Below are 18,835 nucleotides of genomic sequence, written 5' to 3' on the forward strand. Positions count from 1 at the left end.
CTACCTGTTGGTGGCGGGGTGAAGGACAAAGGGTAGAAGTGATGTCTTGTATCGACACGTTCAGCAACCCAAGTGAGTTTTGTATGTGATGGGGAGACTGATTTCTTCCCACGATAGGCAGAACCCAACAGAGGCAAAATGTTAAAGAGGGTGAAATGTCTCTTTTGCCTTCCTCATTACATCTTAGCGTCTGCTTTGCCTCTTTCAGAAGCAGTCCGTGAGGGTTCAGGGCCCTCGTGGTGTTAAATCAGTAAGACTTTCAGTTACGGAACTCTACTCCAACTGGCTTACACCAAAAAAGTGATTTATTGGTTCATATTACTAAAAAGTCCAGGGCTGGCTGGCGACAGGGACGTCTGGATCCCACGCTGAAGTGATGTCTTCAGAAACTGGTCTCACTTTCTCTGCCGCTCTGCTCTGCCTTCCTCTTCGGGCCTCACTCCCAGGCGGGCTCTTCCCTGGCAGGGGCAGCAGCCCCCGCTCACATCCTGTCCGCTCGGCAACCCTCCGCAGAAGGAGAAGAACCAAGCCCTGGGGATGCTAACCAGAGTTCTGGAACGGGGCTTCCCTGTCTCTGCCTTTGGGATCACGTGCCTATCATTGAACCAACCACTGTTACCCGGGGATGCAGTGCTCTGATTGGCTAGGCTCTGGAGTTAGGGATGGGGTCAACCCCGCCCAAATTTCACACACTAGGGAGGGGAAGTCCCCGAGGAAAATTGGGTGCTTTCATCCAGATTTTCATCTGGGGGCCTCGAACCTAGACAGATAGTAATAACAGATGTCCCCTGTGGGTCCCCTGTCCCACTCCTATCCCCCACATCCCATCAGCTTCCCCTAGCTCTGCCTGGTCACCCCTCTCCCCACTCCTGATCAAAATGTACCTTCCCTGTGGCCCAGGGGCCAGGCCCTACCCTTTGCGGGCCCAACTCAGTGCTGATGCTGTAGTAAGCACTTTTTTCATGCCAGGTGGGCTGAATGCCATCAAAGGGGGCTTTGTGGAGGTACAGAGGCTCACTGTAACATCAGACACGCACACTGGCAGACAGTGAGGCAGAAAGGGGTGCGGATGGAGGAGGAATTCGGGTCAGATAGGCCTTTAGGTAAAGTTACCTTTCCTGCTTACCCACCTCTAGGGCTGGACCTCCCCATACCTTGAGTGGTATGTGGAGCACAACCCCACCCAAGACAGTCAGGCAGGGACAGGCCATAGCAGAGTGGGCTTCCCACCCCTTCAAAGCCGGGTCCTCTGAGCCCTGCAAAGGAAAACATTCCTGGAATATGTAAAAGAACAAACAACTCAGTGATCTTCCTTCAAATTCATGAAGCATTGGGGGAATTTCCTTTTTGCTGGCGTTGGCTAATATTATCCAGGCAGAGGCAGGAATAGCTACCTCCAGTGTGAGGGATCTGAAGGTCTTAGATGACCACAAGCATATAAAAGCCAATGGTATTTTTCAAAAGCCAAAAATGCCAGGACATTCTAAATCTGCACTGATAAAAGAGTAGAATCTGGTCCTCAGTCTCCTCACCCCGGTATAAATGAGAGTATACTCAGACATCTGTAGGATAGGGAGAGAGTTGGCAGGCAGAGGTAACACCCCAGTGGGTGATACTGTGAGCTGGTTTAGAACACCTGGCTTTAGGAGGATAATCTAAGTGGGCCATAGTGGCCTTCAGGAAGGAGATTAATCACTCCCCAACCTCCCGGGGTGGCCGCAGGAAGTCACACTGATAGGAACATGGCAGGAAACCTTCCATTTGGGAACAGCCTGGGACATCCTTTTTGTCACCCAGCTGGTGGCCTTGAGATTTCCTGGGGAGCCTGACTGCCCCCATACACATGGAGCAGAAGGACGGGGCCAATGGGAGGGGGTGTTCAGGGAGCTACAGAGGAGAGGAAAGGCCCAGGCCTTGATGCCGTTTCAAGGAGCCAAAGGTGAAGGTTTCAGTGTCCAGTAATCAGGGTCATTTGGTTTGTCCATGTCTCTTTCCATTTTAGGAGCATTTCTGGAGCATTGACCAAACAGAATTTCGAGTCCCACCGAGACTGATCATTCAGATATGGGACAATGACAAGTTTACTCTGGATGACTACTTAGGTAAGGCTTACATTTGGATAATACTCTCTATGAAACTGTACTTGAAATTAATGAAATCAATTAAAACTTAGAAGCAATTATTTAAATCTCTAATACTTTTTGGTATTACAGATTTTGGTATAGGGTGACAGGGGACATGCCCACTGCTTGGCTGTCTGTCCTCTTGGAAGTGTGGCCTAACAGTGAATGCCACCCATTTCCATGGGCTCCGTCCTCTCCCAGGGCTCTGGGGGAGGGTCTGGCACCAGCTCCTGTCTCTCTATGGACTCAAACCCTGTTTCCACAGAGGGGTGCCACAGCCCTGCCTCTACTTCCACACCACCCACGCCCTCCTCAGCACCTCAGAATCAACTCCCACCCCCTCCTTCACCTGCTCTCAGAAGTTACTGGGCCCCCTCACCCCCAGCCATGGCTCGGGGCTAACGGTACCAGTTCAGTGGCCCGCTCCTCCCCGTGGCACTGAGCTCTCCTGGCTTCCGCTCTCCCAGGCCTTGGCCCTGTCACATCAGCCGGCTCTATTTCTAACTCCCCCTCTTTCAATACAGGCCTTCCCTGAGGTTCTTGGGCTCCTCCCCGGCTCCCTCCACCCCCGCCCCAGGGATTCACCCGCTCTCCCCTCCTCAGGGGAAGGCAAAGCTCCAACTTCCCCCCTCAGAAGGTGCGACTCCTGAGCCAGGATGTGTGCCCCGACCTCTCTCAGCCCCTCACGAAGCGTCATAAGAAACGGTTGCCATCATTATTCCCAATTCCCGGCCAGAACCTCTCATCTTTATATTTGGCTGGCGCCTCCTATTTATCGCCCCAGACATCAGACTCCGCATTTCTCCCCTGCCCTCATTCCTGTTCTCCTCAGGAACTTCTTTGCTGTCCACAGCCTCTCCGTTTCCCGAGCCTCTGGGGAACGCACCCAGCATCCTCTCTGGTTCGTCTTCTCTTCCCCTGACACCCTTCGGCCGCTCAGTCCTCGCGATGTCGTCTGCTTTATTACACACACGCACTTTCTTACTCCCCAGAGCTCTGCCACTGCCCCGTTCAGACCTCGTTTTCTCCCAGCCACCGTCACAGTAGCCCCCACTGCAGCCCTGTCCCCATCTTGCTCCCAGGGCCCTCTCCTGGCAGAGGAGGCGCCGCCCACGCTGTCTCTTCTTCATCCCTTTGCCCCTCAAGCACCTCACGCAATGGTTTGACCTAGTCAGTGCTCAGTAAGAGCTGAACAAACAAATGAGCCTGCACGTAGGCGAACGCAAGGCACACAGGTAGTAAGTTCCAGAACAGTACAGGGTTTTGCCTTGGAATGCGAACAAAATAGTCTGACAGCAAATAAAGAGAATGACTGTATCTCAAAATGGCTCGTGAGCACATCAGCAAGAGGAGAGAAAAGACAAAAGCAGGCGTAGGTTCAAGAGAGGCTGAGGTAACTCGTGGTCTGTGGATCCACTATGTAAATATAACGAGTTCCCGAGCCCGATGGTTTGAAGGGAATCCGCCCCAGCCTCGCTGTGCTCTTTGCTGCCCCTGTCGGAAACCACACTCTTGTCCCCGTAGTCCAGAGACTCGACCCCATGTGACACACACCATTTTCTTAAGGGAAAAGGTTCTCAGGAGTTCCCACGCCCTAAAGACACTTTTTCCTCACTGTGAAAGCGGGAGGAGTGAGTGCCTCTCACCACAGAGGAGAAAATGTGCTTCTCCAGACACCCCGATCGAGGCTGGGATTCGTGGCTGCTGGTGAGGATTTTCTGTCCAGTTGCTATGTCTCTTCTCAAGCTCCCGTCTCTGAGGTCATGCCAGGAAAGACTTGAAGGTGAACGTTCACCGAGAATCCCATGTTCCAGGCGCCAGTTGTCTTTACCCAAAGCCAAATGACCTCTCTGTTCAGGGCAACTCAGAACCAAAAGGAGCACGTTTTTAAATCCAACGTCCCTGAGTTCAGTGGAAATTTTGTCTATAGATATTTAATCCCTTTGAGTCTACAGAAGAACTCTGTTTATGCTCACGTCTTTGAGAAAGAAAACATGTAGTTGTCTGTGCAGTGCTGAGCTGTGGACAGCTATTTCTTCTGCCTATCTGGAAAGAATTTAAACATCTACCAGGATTTTTTTCTCTAACTCACCTGTCACCTGTTCAAAAATTACTGCATATCTCTTCCCTGACAAGAACATTCTGTTCGCTCATGAGCAACGGCTGATGCACTCAAAGCTTATTTGGATTTAATGTTCTTTCCTTGGCTAGGTTTCCTGGAGCTTGACTTGCATCACACGATCATTCCAGCAAAATCATCAGAGAAATGCAATTTGGACATGATTCCGGACCTCAAAGCCATGGACCCCCTTAAAGCTAAGACGGCCTCCCTCTTTGAGCAGAAGTCCATGAAAGGATGGTGGCCGTGCTACGCAGAGAAGGATGGCGCCCGTGTGATGGCTGTATGAGTGCTTCCTCGTTGAAGTTTGCTTATTCCTTTTGTCATTATGCCCTTTGCCCTTTGTCGGGGCATATTCCTTTTGCCCTTTGTCTGTAGATTTGCTCCGGAGAAGATAAGGAAGTGTTAAATTGGTGGGACTTTAAGTTATGGGAACAGTTTGTCTTTGGGATTACAAGAGACAAAACTTTGTGTTTGGAGTTCGGGGAGGATAAAAGACCTAGAATGGTCAAAAACTAGGAGCCCGAATGGTTTCACTGGATTTCATTAGGACTCTGCTTTACCAGGAAAGTCACTTTATCCTGAGCTTCCACTACAATTCAGTACAGAAAAAGAAACAAGTTTGAGCTGTTCTCATTTAAAAAAGAAAAGTAGAGGAAGCAGGAAGTTCTAGCATTTGTTAAAAAAGAAGGCCATTACTTACAAGCAAGTTGATGAACTCAAGATGTATTCTGATATAGAAGCAATAATGTGGGTTACCATGCCATGTTACAAAGGACTACCTAGTCCATTATGCTTTATTTATTTATTTATGTATTTCAGAAACAGGATCTTGCTTTGTTGCCCAGGCTGGAGTGCAGTGTTACAATCATAGTTCACTGCAACCTTGAACTTCTGGGCTCAAGAGATCCTCCTGCCTCAGCCTCCCAAGTTGGGACTACAGGCTCATGCCACTACACCCAGCTGATTTTTAAAATTTTTTTGTAGAGATGGGGTCTCACTGTGTTGCCCAGGCTGTTCTCAAACTCCTAGCCTCAAGCGATCCTCCCACCTTGGGTTCCCAAAGCACTGTGGGATTGGATGTGAGCCACCCTGCCCAGCTCCATGATGTATTGTTAGTAATAGCTAACATTTTTTATTACTAATCATGAACCAAGCAATATGCCAAGTGTCATACATTCATAATCTTGTTTTTTAAAATAACCTTGATGTATAATTTACATTAAAAAACTGTACCCATTTAAGGTACACAATTTTATGAGCTTTGACAGATGTATATGCCCATGAAACCACCACCATAATCAGAATCCAGTATCTTCCCATCATCCCTAAATTACCTTTTGTCCTTTGCAGCCCATCACTCCCTCCTCCCCAGCCCCAGGAAACCACTGATCTGCTTTCTGTCACAATACAGAAGTTTGCAAATAATCTCATTTAGTTCTGCTGACAACCCCATGAAGTAGACATTGTCTCCATTTTATAGATTCCAAAAACAGGCTTGGAGAGTTCGAGCAACCTGCCAATGTCAGGCACCCAGCTCTGTCTGACTCGTAAGCAGAGGAGTCATCTCAGCTCTGCCGCCTAAATGAGTGTCAGGGTCAGGGCTTCTCAAGTTGCTGGTGACCGTGTGGGCCTTCCTGGGTCCTGGAAAGTCAGTTACAACCTTGGGGTAAACGCAGCTATAAAAGTGGGCAAATTTCGGGACCTCTTTCACTTCGGCCTCAATGTTCTCATCTGCACATGAGGACAATCATAGCACCTTTATGGGGTTGTCGTGAACGTTACACGAGATTACTCACATGGAAGGTTTGGACAGTGCCCAGAGCCTCACTCAGAAACCTGTTAGCAGGGAGGAACATTCATTCATTCACTCACTCATTCACCTATTGCGCTAGTGGACGTGAAGTACCTACTAAGTGCGTGCAGGGCTCCACGTAGTAGGTGACAATGGTGAGCATGAGCACACAAGGCCCTGCTCTCTTGGAATCTATGGTCAGTGCTCCACAAATGTTGGGTACTGTTGTTAGCAGGATTCAGATTAGTCTGGGTCCAAGAAGAGTTACAAAGGAAGGTGCATGAGAAGGTAAGGAGATTGATGTGAGAACATCAGAATGACGGGGAGACAGAGACAGAGAAGCAGGGAGAAGGGAAAGCAATTTCTCCTCTCCGATTCCCACACAGAGCTGGTTCAGGAACACATGGAAGAGGAAATGGGATGAAATCTCTAGAGGAAAATTTAAGGCAATCTAAAGATTGTTTTACAAGAATAAAAATCATTGCTCGGGGAATACTGCTAGGGTCGGAGTAAAAATATTTGTGCAACGTGATGTCATGTGTTTAACCTGTTCTGCTTTACTGAAGGGGAAAGTGGAGATGACATTGGAAGTCCTCAATGAGAAGGAGGCCGACGAGAGGCCAGCCGGGAAGGGGCGGGATGAACCCAACATGAACCCTAAGCTGGACCCACCAAAGTGAGAAGCCTTCTTTGTTCTTGATGCTGCTGCCCCCAGACACCTGCAGGCGGAAAGCTCCCCCTCCAGTTGGCTTAATGGGCTGGATTAGCTGTTGTCCTGACAATTTTGGGCTGAATAGTGGGAGGTGGGGGTGGAGAGGTGGGTGATCTGGCTGCATTTGAATCATTCTCCTTTCCCATGAAGCCAAAGTTCGAGATGCCATAGTAGGTTAAAGAGCCTTTCTTAGCCAACTAGGGGAATAAGATCTGTTCTTGACTTTATTCATGTTATTGGGTATTCCTTAAACTGTATTCTGGTCTGAGGTGAAATATTTGTCCCTCCCGAGTGGGTAGGTAATACCATTTCTTTGCACCGCAGCCGACCGGAAACGTCCTTCCTCTGGTTCACCAACCCGTGCAAGACAATGAAGTTCATCGTGTGGCGCCGGTTTAAGTGGGTCATCATCGGCCTGCTCTTCCTGCTCATCGTGCTGCTCTTCCTGGCCGTGCTCCTCTACTCCTTGCCGGTAGGAGTCCTCGGCTTCTTGTCTTGGCATTTTTGTGAATCGTGGTTGGTCATCTCATGTGGCATTTGCCTTTCTTGCTGTTCAGAAAAATAACCCACTTGGCAGTGTGGTGTGCAACCCCTTCCGCTCGGAAAATTGAAAGTAGTGTGTCCTGTGATTAGAATGACATTCTTAGGGTTTCATGAATTATAGGCAGAACATTATGGTCTGAAAAAAACTTTGGTTTCAGGAACTGTAGGAAAAATTAGTCAGGCCTTGATCAGTGCATGTCTGGACTTTAGCCAGTGTTTTCAACTGATCTTCCTGCTGTCAGACGTGCTTGTTCCAAACCCTCCTGCATCCTGACTCCTTGCTCTAGCCTCAGGGATCCTCAAATCTGGGCTCATTATAGGATTATACAAACCCTGTACTCTACCCAAACTCGGTGGTGGATCCCCGGCCCCTGTACACCCACTGCCCTTACCTGTCTGGATGCCTTTGCCAATGATGTCCCATTGCCCCCATTTTGTCTATCAAATCTTACTCATTCTTTAAGGCCCATGTCACATGTAACCTCCCCCTTAAGTTTTCCTTAATCACCCCAGTCACAAATGGGAGTCCAAATGGGAGATTTGGCAGTGTGCCTAGAAGTAGACTCTTCATTCCTCCATTCAGAGAGTTTGTAGAGCATCTACTATAAGCTAGGAATTACGTTATAGAGATGACCACGGCATGATTTCTACCCATGAGCAGTTCATAGTCTGGGAACAGGCAGACATATCGACAAGCAGATTACTGTGGCAGGCAAGCTGCTACAGAGACACAAACAAATGACCATAGGAGCCTATTGCTGAGGACTGTTCCACCAAGAAGGGAGCATTTCTAAGTTAAATTCACCAAGTGGAGAAGGGAAAGTCTAGGCAGAGCAAGGAAGGGGCATTGGATGTCACAGGAGGTGTTCAAAAACTTTTATTCCAATTCATATTAATAATCTGTCTTGACCATTTAAAACACCCCTCCTAGTTATTTCTTTCTCTTGACTTAGAATCTATTGATTTAAACCAGTGATTCTCGAAGTGGGGGTGGGGATTTTGCCCATCAGAGGACATTTGTCAATGTCTGGAGATACTATGGTCACAGCAACTGGGAGGTGCTCCTGGCATCTATGGCCAGGGACGCTTCGAACACCTACAATACACAGGGCACTCCCCAACAAGAAAGAATCATCTGGTTCTAAATGTCAGTAATGCCAAGATTGAGAAACTCCAACACATCTTCATAAATACATATTTAATATTGTTTCTGGTTCCTTTACAGAACTATTTGTCAATGAAGATCGTGAGGCCAAATGCATAATGCAAGCAAAACCTTCTTTTCAAGAGTCATCCAGCAATAAGGAATCTGACCTCCGCGGACCAAAATCAAGTATGATTTTGTCTGTGTCCGAGACTACAGCCCAGTGGCATGTTACACTACTTCAGTGAGCCCGTCTGTTCTCAGAGGGCCTCAATGCTGCAATGTCAGGCCAACAAGCAATATTTTTATCTTATCTTTTAAAGTATTAAAAGTTTTATTTTCTGAAGTTTTGACCACGTTTTCAAGGTGGCTGGTTCCATTTCAAAAATCATCTTTTTATGTGTCCTTATTTCTATAATTCAATTTTTAGAAATTGCTGAAATGAAATTTAAAAATTTCTGCTTCTTGATGTCATATATTCATTTGTAATCAGCTAAAAGAACTGTGCATTACAAAAACAGAATAGTTAGAGTGATTTTTATTTATTCCTACAACCATTGTTATGATATTTTGTATGGATAAACCTCATGAAATGCTATTTTAACCTCTGTGACAAACCGAAATAAAAATGTTTCATCTTTATACCTGGTTGTTTGGTGGCGCTGTGGGTCACGTTGGGGAGGAGGCAGTCTCCGGTCCCCTGGTCTCAGTGGACAGAATACCATGGCATACCTCTTGGCCATAAACCCTCTGTAAGTGTGCTACCCAGTTTTGGCCAATGTGTCAAACTGAGGGTAACATTATAAATAATGCAGACTAACACTTATGAAAGGTGCTTATTCTGTACACAGCACTTTTTTAAGTGCTTTATGCTTATTAACTCACTTAAGGACAAGGTAACCCTATAAAGGCAGACAACATTATGAACCCCATTTTACAGTTGAAATTGAAGGGAAAATGTTAAGTAACTTGTGCAGGGCCACACAACCAATGAATGGTAGAACTGGAATTTGAACCCAAGCAGTGTAGGTTCTCTCACTTAATGTCTCTTAAGCACAGTACTACACCACCGATGGAAGGTCTTTCAAAAGGAACACAGAGCTGAGATGTTCAAGGAATGAGTGACAATAGCAATGCAGAGGTGACTCCACATCAACACCAAAGACAACATGTTTTCTAGAACATGTGAGAACACTGTCCTGCTATAAAAGAGACTGGTGAAATCCATAAATAGTTCTACTCAAACAGCAACATAGAACTGAGTGGAGCAAGAATTGGCACCAAAATGATAATGCTTTTAGACACTTAGACAAAATCGTACTTCAAGGGTGATTATGTTGGCATTGTTGCTGAGTTGTTTCACGTTTGGAATATTTTAATTCCTTTCCATGTCCTGCCAAAAATCCAAGCATTCCAGGTGTGCTCAATACATAAAAATGAGAGATGCCACTCTGGCTGGATTACAACGTCCATCCTTCCCTACGCACCTCTCCTCCCTGAATGCCACCCTCACTTTTGCTGGTGGAACTCCTGCCCACCCTTGAAGTTCTGGTTCAAATGCCACCTTCTCCTTGACACTTCTTGGGCCCACAGCGATTCTTCAATCTCAGAAGTAGACAAATTAGTATATGCTTTCTGGAGAAATATATATATTAAAAACCTTGAAGATGTTTGTATCCTTTGACCCAGTAATTTCACTCCTGTTAACTCCAAGGAAATAATCAGAAAGGCAGCCAAAGGTTCATGTACAAAAATGTATATTACAGTGTGCTTTATCATGGCACCAATCACAAACAACCTAAATGTCTACTTATAGGGGAATCAGGGAATCTATAGTGAAATCCCATGTATTGGTACAAGAATGAAAAAACATCAATTTTTCTACTTTTGTTACAGGAAAATATGCTAGTGTGTGGGAAATGAAAAGAGAGCATAATACAAATCAATACAAATTAAAGACAAAAATGCATGTGTATGTACATAAGGAAATGTACCAAAATAATAGCAGTATGAGGACTTTATGCACAGTTTCTATTTGTGCGTATTTAAATAATAATTTATGAATGTAAATCAACACTGGAGGGTCACAGCAATTGTTTTTCTGTAAAGCCACGAGGTCATCTGACAAATGTGGCTGTGCTTTGTTTCAGCTTGCCGCTATGTGCCTGCAAGCTCCTCCAGGGCAGAGCCAGCACCTGTAAGATCTGTGCCTTGGAGCAGCGGGCCTGGCCGGAATTTGCATCCTGGGTCCTGCCTGAGACTCACTGGAGACTTGGCAGAAATAATGCCTGCCTCACTGGATTGGGGTGAGGGTCCAACAGAGTCACAGCTGTAAAGTGTCTCCACAACATCCAGCACCCAGCAGGCGCTCAGTCCATGGGAGCTTCAGGTGATACATTAGACTGGTAAAAGTCAGATGTTCGAATTCCAAAGGTAGAACTGAGAAAAGGTGCTCTTCTTTCTAACCGAGGGCACCTTTACACAGACTCACTAGATAGGAGAAAGCAAAGCCAAGATATAAGGATGTCTTCTACCTTCCGGAGACCTAGAGGGAAAGAAGGAGGAACCCAAGTTCAGGGGTAGGAAAAGAGGTCAGCTCTTGGCACTCCGGACGGTTATGCAGGTTTGTGTGGGAGTAGGGGCAGTGGCAGGAACACTTGCCTTGTTCCGGTGGAACAGAGGGCGGATGACCTGTGTGCTACTTCAGGCTCCCCCGTAGACCTTCCTGTTGTGGGGCTGACCGGGTGTTGTCACAGCTATTCATGGTCCAGGCCACCAAGCACACATACCCTCCCAGTCCTTTCAAGCCATATTGTACCTACACCCAAATTACTGCTTTATAACAATGCCACATCAGCTTGCTTAGACCTTAACTGATGGTTACTGTCCCAGTTTTACAGATGAGGAAACTGAGTCATAGAGGAGTAGATCCATAAACTGATGCTGGGATGGATAAAATCATTTAGTTCAATGCTCACTGTCACAAACAAGGAAAAGGAGTCCCTGGGAGGAGACACCCCAAGTCACAGGGCTGCGTGTGACCAAGGTGGGGTGAGCTCACAGGCTTCCAGACGTCTGGAATCCCCTGGCCCCGTGCTCTTGCTGCCTCAAAGACAGGATTCCATCCATTTATTTTGTTTATCCCAGTGACCCAGGTGAAACCTCATCTGCGAGGCTGCCGTGCTACATCGGAATCCAACTGGATATCCCTGGTCCTCCTTCTGATAATTACCGGGGCAGGACTTAGCTGAAATATGATGGGGGAGGATTACAGGTTTGGCTCAAGGATTTTGTGAAAACACATGGAAGGAGCACATTAATATTAGTCAGGGACTGAAAGAGCCTTTTTTAAGAAGTCGAGATAAATTTTGGCAAAATCAGGTTGCCCTGGGAAGCATTCAATGTACTGTGAGGGAGTTGCCCAAAAAATTGTGATTTTTTTTTTCTCCCTTGTTCAGTTTATTTAAATAGTAAAAACCTGGAGTCTGCATCTCCTGCTAAGTCGCACCCCTGAAGTTAGGAGTCAGGCCGTGCATATGGTGGGGCTGTGTTTTTCATTATGTTCCCTTGCTCGTTAGGGTTTGCAGTTAGTCCACGTTACACGTTTCTTTCGTGTTTTTCTTGAACTTCATGAACTCTGGCATTTCATTTCATGGATGTATATCCAAGGGAAAAGTAGCCTTCCTTTGATCTTCCTTGGGACCCCATTATGTTGAACCTAAGAAAGATTAGGGAGTTTTCATTCAGCGCTGAACAAACACAAAATTCAGCTGCAAAGATGGCGGGCACTTAATCTATTTACAACATTGACTCCATTATGAGCTAATTCCACATCAAGCAGATTTTTGCAAAGCATTCTTCTGAATGGAATTCCCATCTGCCTTCGGAGGCTAGATGCATATGGCCCACAGTACTGAATGTATTGGCCTCACAAAGGAATCTATTTAGCACGAAATATTTAAACGGTAGAGGGTTTTTAAACTTTGAAATCACTGTCGCTGTTGGTTTCCCAGATGGTAGTCAAGTTGTATTAATGCTTTGTGCTGGCTCTCTCTGTCTCCCTGAACTGAATGAGCAGTTTCTGGAAAGTGCCCTCACCTTCTAGTTGTGTTTGTAATAACATCTGCTCCACAGTGGTGAGACAAGTCAGCTCCAGTCCTTGGACAAACAATCCTCCAAGCTGGGGTGAACTTGGAGGGGCACCACCCGGCCAGCAGCTGGAGAACCAGACAGCTCAGCTCCCTCCTGCCCACGTTGGGTTTCCAAAATGGGTTTCAGAATGCTGCCCTTTTAAACAGTGCTTTAAAGTAACATGCAGGTCTAATTGTGACATATTTTTTTTTTTCCTAGCCTTAAAATGAGAAAGGAAGAGCAAAACAAAATCAAGTGTTAGCCTGTCAGGATTTTCAGTTCCTTGTCATTCCATGGCATTGACGGAGATTTATTTTCCTAATGAAGGCTCCAACGTTAATGGTGGCACTTGCTAGAACCAGTTAGGACTAAGTGTTATTTAATTCACAGTGAAGCAACAATCTGACCGGACTGTGATTAGTTCCAGCTTTTAGCTATCATTTATAGGTCACCAGGCGGCTAACAACCTCAATTGAGGGACCATTATCTTTTGACAAGATGAAGCTTTCTCCGGGGGATGGGAGGGGAGAGAGAGGAGTTCTACCCAGAAAGCCCAGCTCAATATTCTCCATGGGAATGATTTCACTCCTAATAGAGCTTTGCTGCCATTTACTCAAAGGAACCACTCCAGTCATGTGTCATTTAACAACAGGGACACATTCTGAGAAATGCGTCATCAGGTGATTTTGTCACTATGCAAACATCATAGGGTGTATTTACACAAACCTGGGTGGTAGAGCCTGCTATGCACCTAGGTCATATGGTACAGCCTATGGCTCCCAGGCTACAATCTGTACAGGCTAACTGTAGGAATACTGTAGGCAGTTGTGACACAATGGTAAGTATTTGTGTATCTAAACATAGAAATGGTAGAGTAAAAACATGGTATCATAATCTTATGAGACCACCACTGTATATGCAGTCTGTCGTTGAATGAACACTGATTTGTGGTGCATAACTGTTGTGGATTCCAGGTAAACGCAAGGAAGGAAGGAAAAGGCTTTCTTCATGGCCATTTGTTTATCCACCCAGCAACTGTTCCTTGAGTGGAGCATTGTGGGAGACCGTGTTAGCAGAGTTCCCTGGTACAAAGGGTAATATTCAGCCAGCACACACTGGTATGGCTGTTCTAATTTTTTTTAAAGATAACCTTTATGCATCATGATGGGTTGAGGGATCTGTTCTGATTCGTGGGTACCAGTGCCATATTGGTTGTTAAATATTCCAAATAACACCCTTGCCTGGAACAACACTCTTTTGTGGAGCCTACTTTTTCTCCAAGAAAATATCATTTTAAATGAAACCATCTCCCTGTGAAGATAAAATGTTTTAAAATACATAAAAGTGTTTTGAACAGTGCTTAGGACAAAGTAAGCACTGGATATATTTTATCATCTGAATCATCATCATCCTCATTATGGGACAAGAACAGCCAAACAGATCCAGGCAGGAAGGTGACAGACATGTTCCACTCTTGAAATGTAGCCTTAGAAAAGATGCAAATCACCACTGTCCAAAATGAGGCTGACTTTCCCCCCAGTTCTAATGGCACAATCCTAAGTAAAGAAAACAGGATAAAATGCTGAGAGTAAGGCAGTTCCTCAAAAAATTCAATACAGAATGACTGTACAATTCAGCAATTTCACTTCTGGGTCTATATGCAAAAGAAATACAAGTGGGACTTGAAGAGATTTTTGTGCACCCATGTTCATAGCAGCATTATTCACAGTAGCCCAAGGGTGGAAGCAACCTGCTACAGACTGAATATTTGTGCCCACTCCCCCATCCCCCACCACAAACTCATATTTTCAAATCCTAACCCGAAAGGTGATGGTATTTGCAAGGTGATGGTATAACCACCTAACCCGAGAGGTGATTAGGTTGTGAGGGTGGAGCCCTTACGATTGGTATTAGTGCCCTTATGAAGGAGGCCCAAGAGAGGTCTCTTGTCTCTTCTACATCTTAAGAACACAGAAAGAAGATAGTCATCTATGAACTAGGAAGGGGGCCCTCACCAGACACCAAATCTGCTAGCGCCTTGAGTGTAGACTTCCCAGCCTCCAGAACTGTGAGAAATGAATTTCTGTTGTTTATGTAAGCCACCCAGTCTATAGTATTCTGCTATAGCAACTCAAGCAGACTAAGACACAACCCAAATGTTTACTGATGGATGAATGAATACACAAAATGTGGCATCTACATACTGTAAAATCTTATATAGCCTTAAAAAAGAAGGACATTCCATCACATGCTACAACATACATGAACCTTGAAGACATTATGTTAAGTGAAATAAGCCAATCACAAAAGGATGAATACCGTATGAGCACGCTTATACGAGGTAGCTAGAGTAGTGAAATTCACAGAGACAGAAAGTAGAATGGTGGCTGCCAGGAGCTGGGGGAGGGAAGAATGGGGAGTTAGTGTTAAAGAGCACAGAGTGTCAGTTTTGCAAGATGAAAAGGGTTCTGTGAATGGATGGTGATGATGGTTGCACAACAGTGTGAATGTACTTAATGCCACTGAACTGAACACCTGCAAATGGTCGATTTTATGTTATGTATATTTTACTACACACACATAAAAAAATGCTAAGAGCATGAAAGGTGTCTGTCAGACAGAACCCTCCATGAAGTCAGGGCCTATTTTTTCTCCTGTTCTCTGCAGAAAAGTAGGTCCCCAGGCCCTGGAAGTCAGGTAGTACTTGCTGGCTGTCCAAGGGGGAATCCTGTCTCATGACCAAAGCTTAGGTCACTACGGGGCTTTGGGTGCCTAAATCCAGCACCCACAGACACAATTTGTTTAGCCCAAATAACCTTTTTTTAATTAGCTGCCAATGTTTAAAAAGTGGAAAAAAGTCACAGCAAAAATCATATTTTTAGCTTTTCTTGACAAACGGAAAGGTCTGCCAAGATTGCACAGTGCACACATTGGCCAGAGTCACGTGCCTGCCAGGGCCCCACAAACCGCCTGCCTGGCTTCATGGACATTTGCTGCCCAGCTCCTTGGGAGTCAGAGGGTGGGACTCAGGTGCATTTTGTTGTCAGGGTAACCGGAGTGAGGGTCTGTAACCAAGACAGAGAATCCACCGGAAGCCCCCAGCTGGGCAGCGCTCTCAGCCTGTCCCCGCCATTGTGACCACAGCCCTTTCCTGCTCCACTCTGGACTTGAGGGTGGCCCTGCCCTCTCCCCGGGCCTCATCCCCCACCCCAGCTGCCCCAAGTCAGCCGCCACCCCAAGGTTCCAGGGAAATGCAATTAGCATCTCTTGAACAGGCTCCTCTCAGAAATGAAACTTCAAACGGTCCATATGGTAAATTGCTCAATCTGATGAAAAAGGAGGAAAATACAAATTAAAACGACAATGTGATAGAATTTCAGAATTTTTATCATTCAAGAGGTGAAAAAAAAAGAAGTTCAGAATTTCATTTTTGCCTCTAGATTGGCAAAAAAAAAAAAAAAAAAGAGTAAAAGTCTGACATCAAGGACTAAAGGCAGGGGTCCTGAAACTTTTTAAACAAGGGGCCAGTTCACTGTCCCTCAGACCGTTGGAGAGTGCACACTGTGGGCCCGGGACGAGTCGGCTGCCAAGCAGGACAGGCAGCTGCAGCAAAAACACCCAGCGGGCCGGGTAAATGTCCTAGGCAGGAGGCATGTGGCCCTCGGGCCGTAGTTTGAGGACCCCTGACTTAAGGTATATATTTTTATATAGCTGGTAGGGGCAAATTGATAAAACCACTGTGAAAAACAAAAATTGTCATTATCTACTAAAGGTGACGGTTTCTACTCTGTAACCCAGCAACCCTACTCCTAGATTTGTACCCTGGAGAAACATTGACACATGTGTACCCGAGGATAATTTTTAAATGCTTGAAATCACAGAACATTAGAGACCATTATGTTTTTTACCTGATTGGTAAAAACATGCAGGTCCTCAGAAAAAAACTACTATTTCTTATACCAAAAGGTGATAAAACGGCTTGTAAGGATCTTAGCACAGTTCCTGCGTTTGCTAAGTCCACAATAAATCGTAGCTGTTGTTATTATTATTTGCAGAGAAATGCTTCTTATAGCAATTTTTAATAAAAGAGCAAAATACAAAAGTGCAATCTTTTGAAAGACTGTGTTGGGCGGGCTGACACACGTACCTATTATGAAAAGTACAGCTTTTAAATTCTTTCCCAAATATTGTTTCTTTCCCCCAGACTTTTGATAATGAGCAGGATGGCCAGAAGATCAAAGCTCTGCTCTCTGGGGAGGTCTGGCCTCCTGGCTGCCGCCTGGGGACGTGTCTGTGGGCCTTGCGAGCAGACGGGGATGGTGTCCAGGGGTCGCCCCTGGCTGGAAGCCGCGCCACCTCCGAGCAGACGCAGCCCCAGCCGACATGGCAGCCACATACTCCCTCAGTCTCCAACAGGCCTACCTGTGTCCGGGTTTTCTCTCTCTTGAGGCTGCCACCATTGGTGTCCCCTTCACGCTGCAGACCCGGTCACAAGCCCAGCACCTGTGCCCGGAAGGCTGGCTCATTCGGACAGCACGATGATGTGGAAATACTAACTGCAGTGAGACTGCCGTCCCCACAACACTCGTGACCTCACAACAAAGATGCCAGTGCTGGGGACGCACACAAGCCTGGTCAGACCTCTTGGCAGTAACTCTGGGCGGTAACTTCCTGGCAACCTGGGGAGAGCCGTGGGACACCGGTCGCTGCCAGGCATTTTAGAAGGACCCAAAAGGATACCAGTTTGAGCTGAGCCCAGGACCTTTCGGGTGGACATTAAAGGGACCTCTAAGGTCACTAGGGGCCATCTCCATCACCTCCTCTAGAGTCTATCTCTTCACTCGTCTTCCCCTCCTGCCCTCTTCCCTCCCCACTTCTTTCATACCCGCTCCTTTCCTCTCTGTAGCTCCTGTCTCTCCATTTTGTCTTTAGCCCCTACAGGTGCCATCACTGGTACTGGTGACACTGACGCTTAGAGCTGGGAAACCTGCCAGCCTCAACACAAGCGGAGTCTTTGACCTTTATCTCCGTGTCCCTGAAGCATCTGACCTTGTGCCTGGCTGACGATGAGTGTGCCATACGCGGTTCTGGAATGAAGTGGAAAGGCCAGCTGTCCTCAGGCAGTCTCTCCGGGTGACACTGGCTCTATATGCAGGAACGACATATGGGCGCCTGGTGAACTTCGAGTCCAAAGTACCCCAAAATACAGTGAAATGGACTTAAACCCCATGGGGGTTACCTGCAGGTTTGAAGTTTTTTGAAAGTCTTGCTTTAACTTATAAATTTATTCTAAATTTTGCATTCCATTTTGCAATCTTTTTATCAGACTGTGACTCTGTCTAGTACTGCATCAAATGATAACTGTGTTTTCATCAAACGTACAGGACATGTTTGGGGCAGTCCAGCTTAAACTATAGGTTATACGGCACATATGATATTCACTTTGTGCCCCTTCCGTCCTGGAGAACCTCAAAGAGAGAGATTATTCCTCCCTCCCACCCGGCTGCCAGCTGCAAGTGAACTGCTTCTCACATGGCAACTCTACCGCGAGTGCTCCAGGGTAAGTGACAAGGACATTTGTATGTGTGAAATTAGTAATTAAGGTTCACCTGAGCAGTGCTGGGGAGGCCAGTTTATATAAAAATGAAGCTGTAAGCAACTAGTTAAATTACTAATCCTCCCACTTCCCCCCCTTGTCAATCTCCAACTATGATATATTCCAGGAACAAATCCGTGTCTGTCCCGAGGCTTTGCACAGCCCTTGTGCACACACGCTGGGAAGGCCGTGCCCCCGGCCGACAGACACCCGTATTCTGGCCGTCTGTGCAGCTCAGCGCCTGGTGCGCGGTTGGTGCACGGAGATCAATAAAGCCCCTGCACTCAACAGCGCTGACCAGCCTTCAAGGTGCTCGCCGCCTTGTTGGAGACGCAAACATGAAAGCAAGTCATTGAGTCGCGATGCACCGTCACGATAAGGAGTGGGAAGGGGAAGAAGAGAAGGAACAACAAAAAAAGAAAAGAGTGTGGCATAATGGCCAAGCGTTGAGTCCAGAGTGGACAGGCCGGGGTTGAATCCTGGTTCCCTTATTAAGCACAGTGCCTGAAACTCAATAAATGTGACTTATTATTATAGTTATTATTATTACTTCAACAGACAAATAGAAATAGGTTAAGGATGGCTCTGGAAACGTGGCCTAATTCATTGCAAGGAGAATATTCCATCATAGAATCGGCTAAGGCTTCTTTGGGAGAAATGAAAGGGTACAGA

The 18,835-nt window shown here is 46.3% G+C and overlaps 1 protein-coding gene and 1 long non-coding RNA gene across 6 annotated transcripts in view; one reads left to right on the top strand and one right to left on the bottom strand.

The window, feature by feature from the left end:
- Positions 1–9,078, top strand: part of MYOF (myoferlin) — a 154,578-nt gene extending 145,500 nt beyond the window's left edge. For all 5 annotated transcript variants that reach the window (XM_076009968.1, XM_076009969.1, XM_076009970.1 and 2 more), the window contains 5 exons: positions 2,003–2,102; positions 4,335–4,525; positions 6,604–6,713; positions 7,074–7,221; positions 8,518–9,078. In XM_076009968.1, coding sequence (XP_075866083.1) covers positions 2,003–2,102; positions 4,335–4,525; positions 6,604–6,713; positions 7,074–7,221; positions 8,518–8,556 — 588 coding nt within the window. In that variant the 3' untranslated portion in view covers positions 8,557–9,078. The remainder of the gene's footprint in view (positions 1–2,002; positions 2,103–4,334; positions 4,526–6,603; positions 6,714–7,073; positions 7,222–8,517) is intronic.
- Positions 9,079–11,526: 2,448 nt separating this feature from the next.
- Positions 11,527–17,780, bottom strand: LOC142875523 (uncharacterized). Its single transcript, XR_012922883.1, has 4 exons — positions 17,617–17,780; positions 16,990–17,246; positions 14,887–14,964; positions 11,527–12,154 (listed from the first exon to the last, which is right to left on the bottom strand). It is a non-coding gene; the product is annotated as an uncharacterized LOC142875523 (long non-coding RNA).
- Between the last annotated feature and the right edge of the window lie 1,055 nt (positions 17,781–18,835).

Source organism: Microcebus murinus, chromosome 14 (assembly GCF_040939455.1).
Source record: "Microcebus murinus isolate Inina chromosome 14, M.murinus_Inina_mat1.0, whole genome shotgun sequence".
Taxonomy (NCBI): Eukaryota; Metazoa; Chordata; class Mammalia; order Primates; family Cheirogaleidae; genus Microcebus; species Microcebus murinus.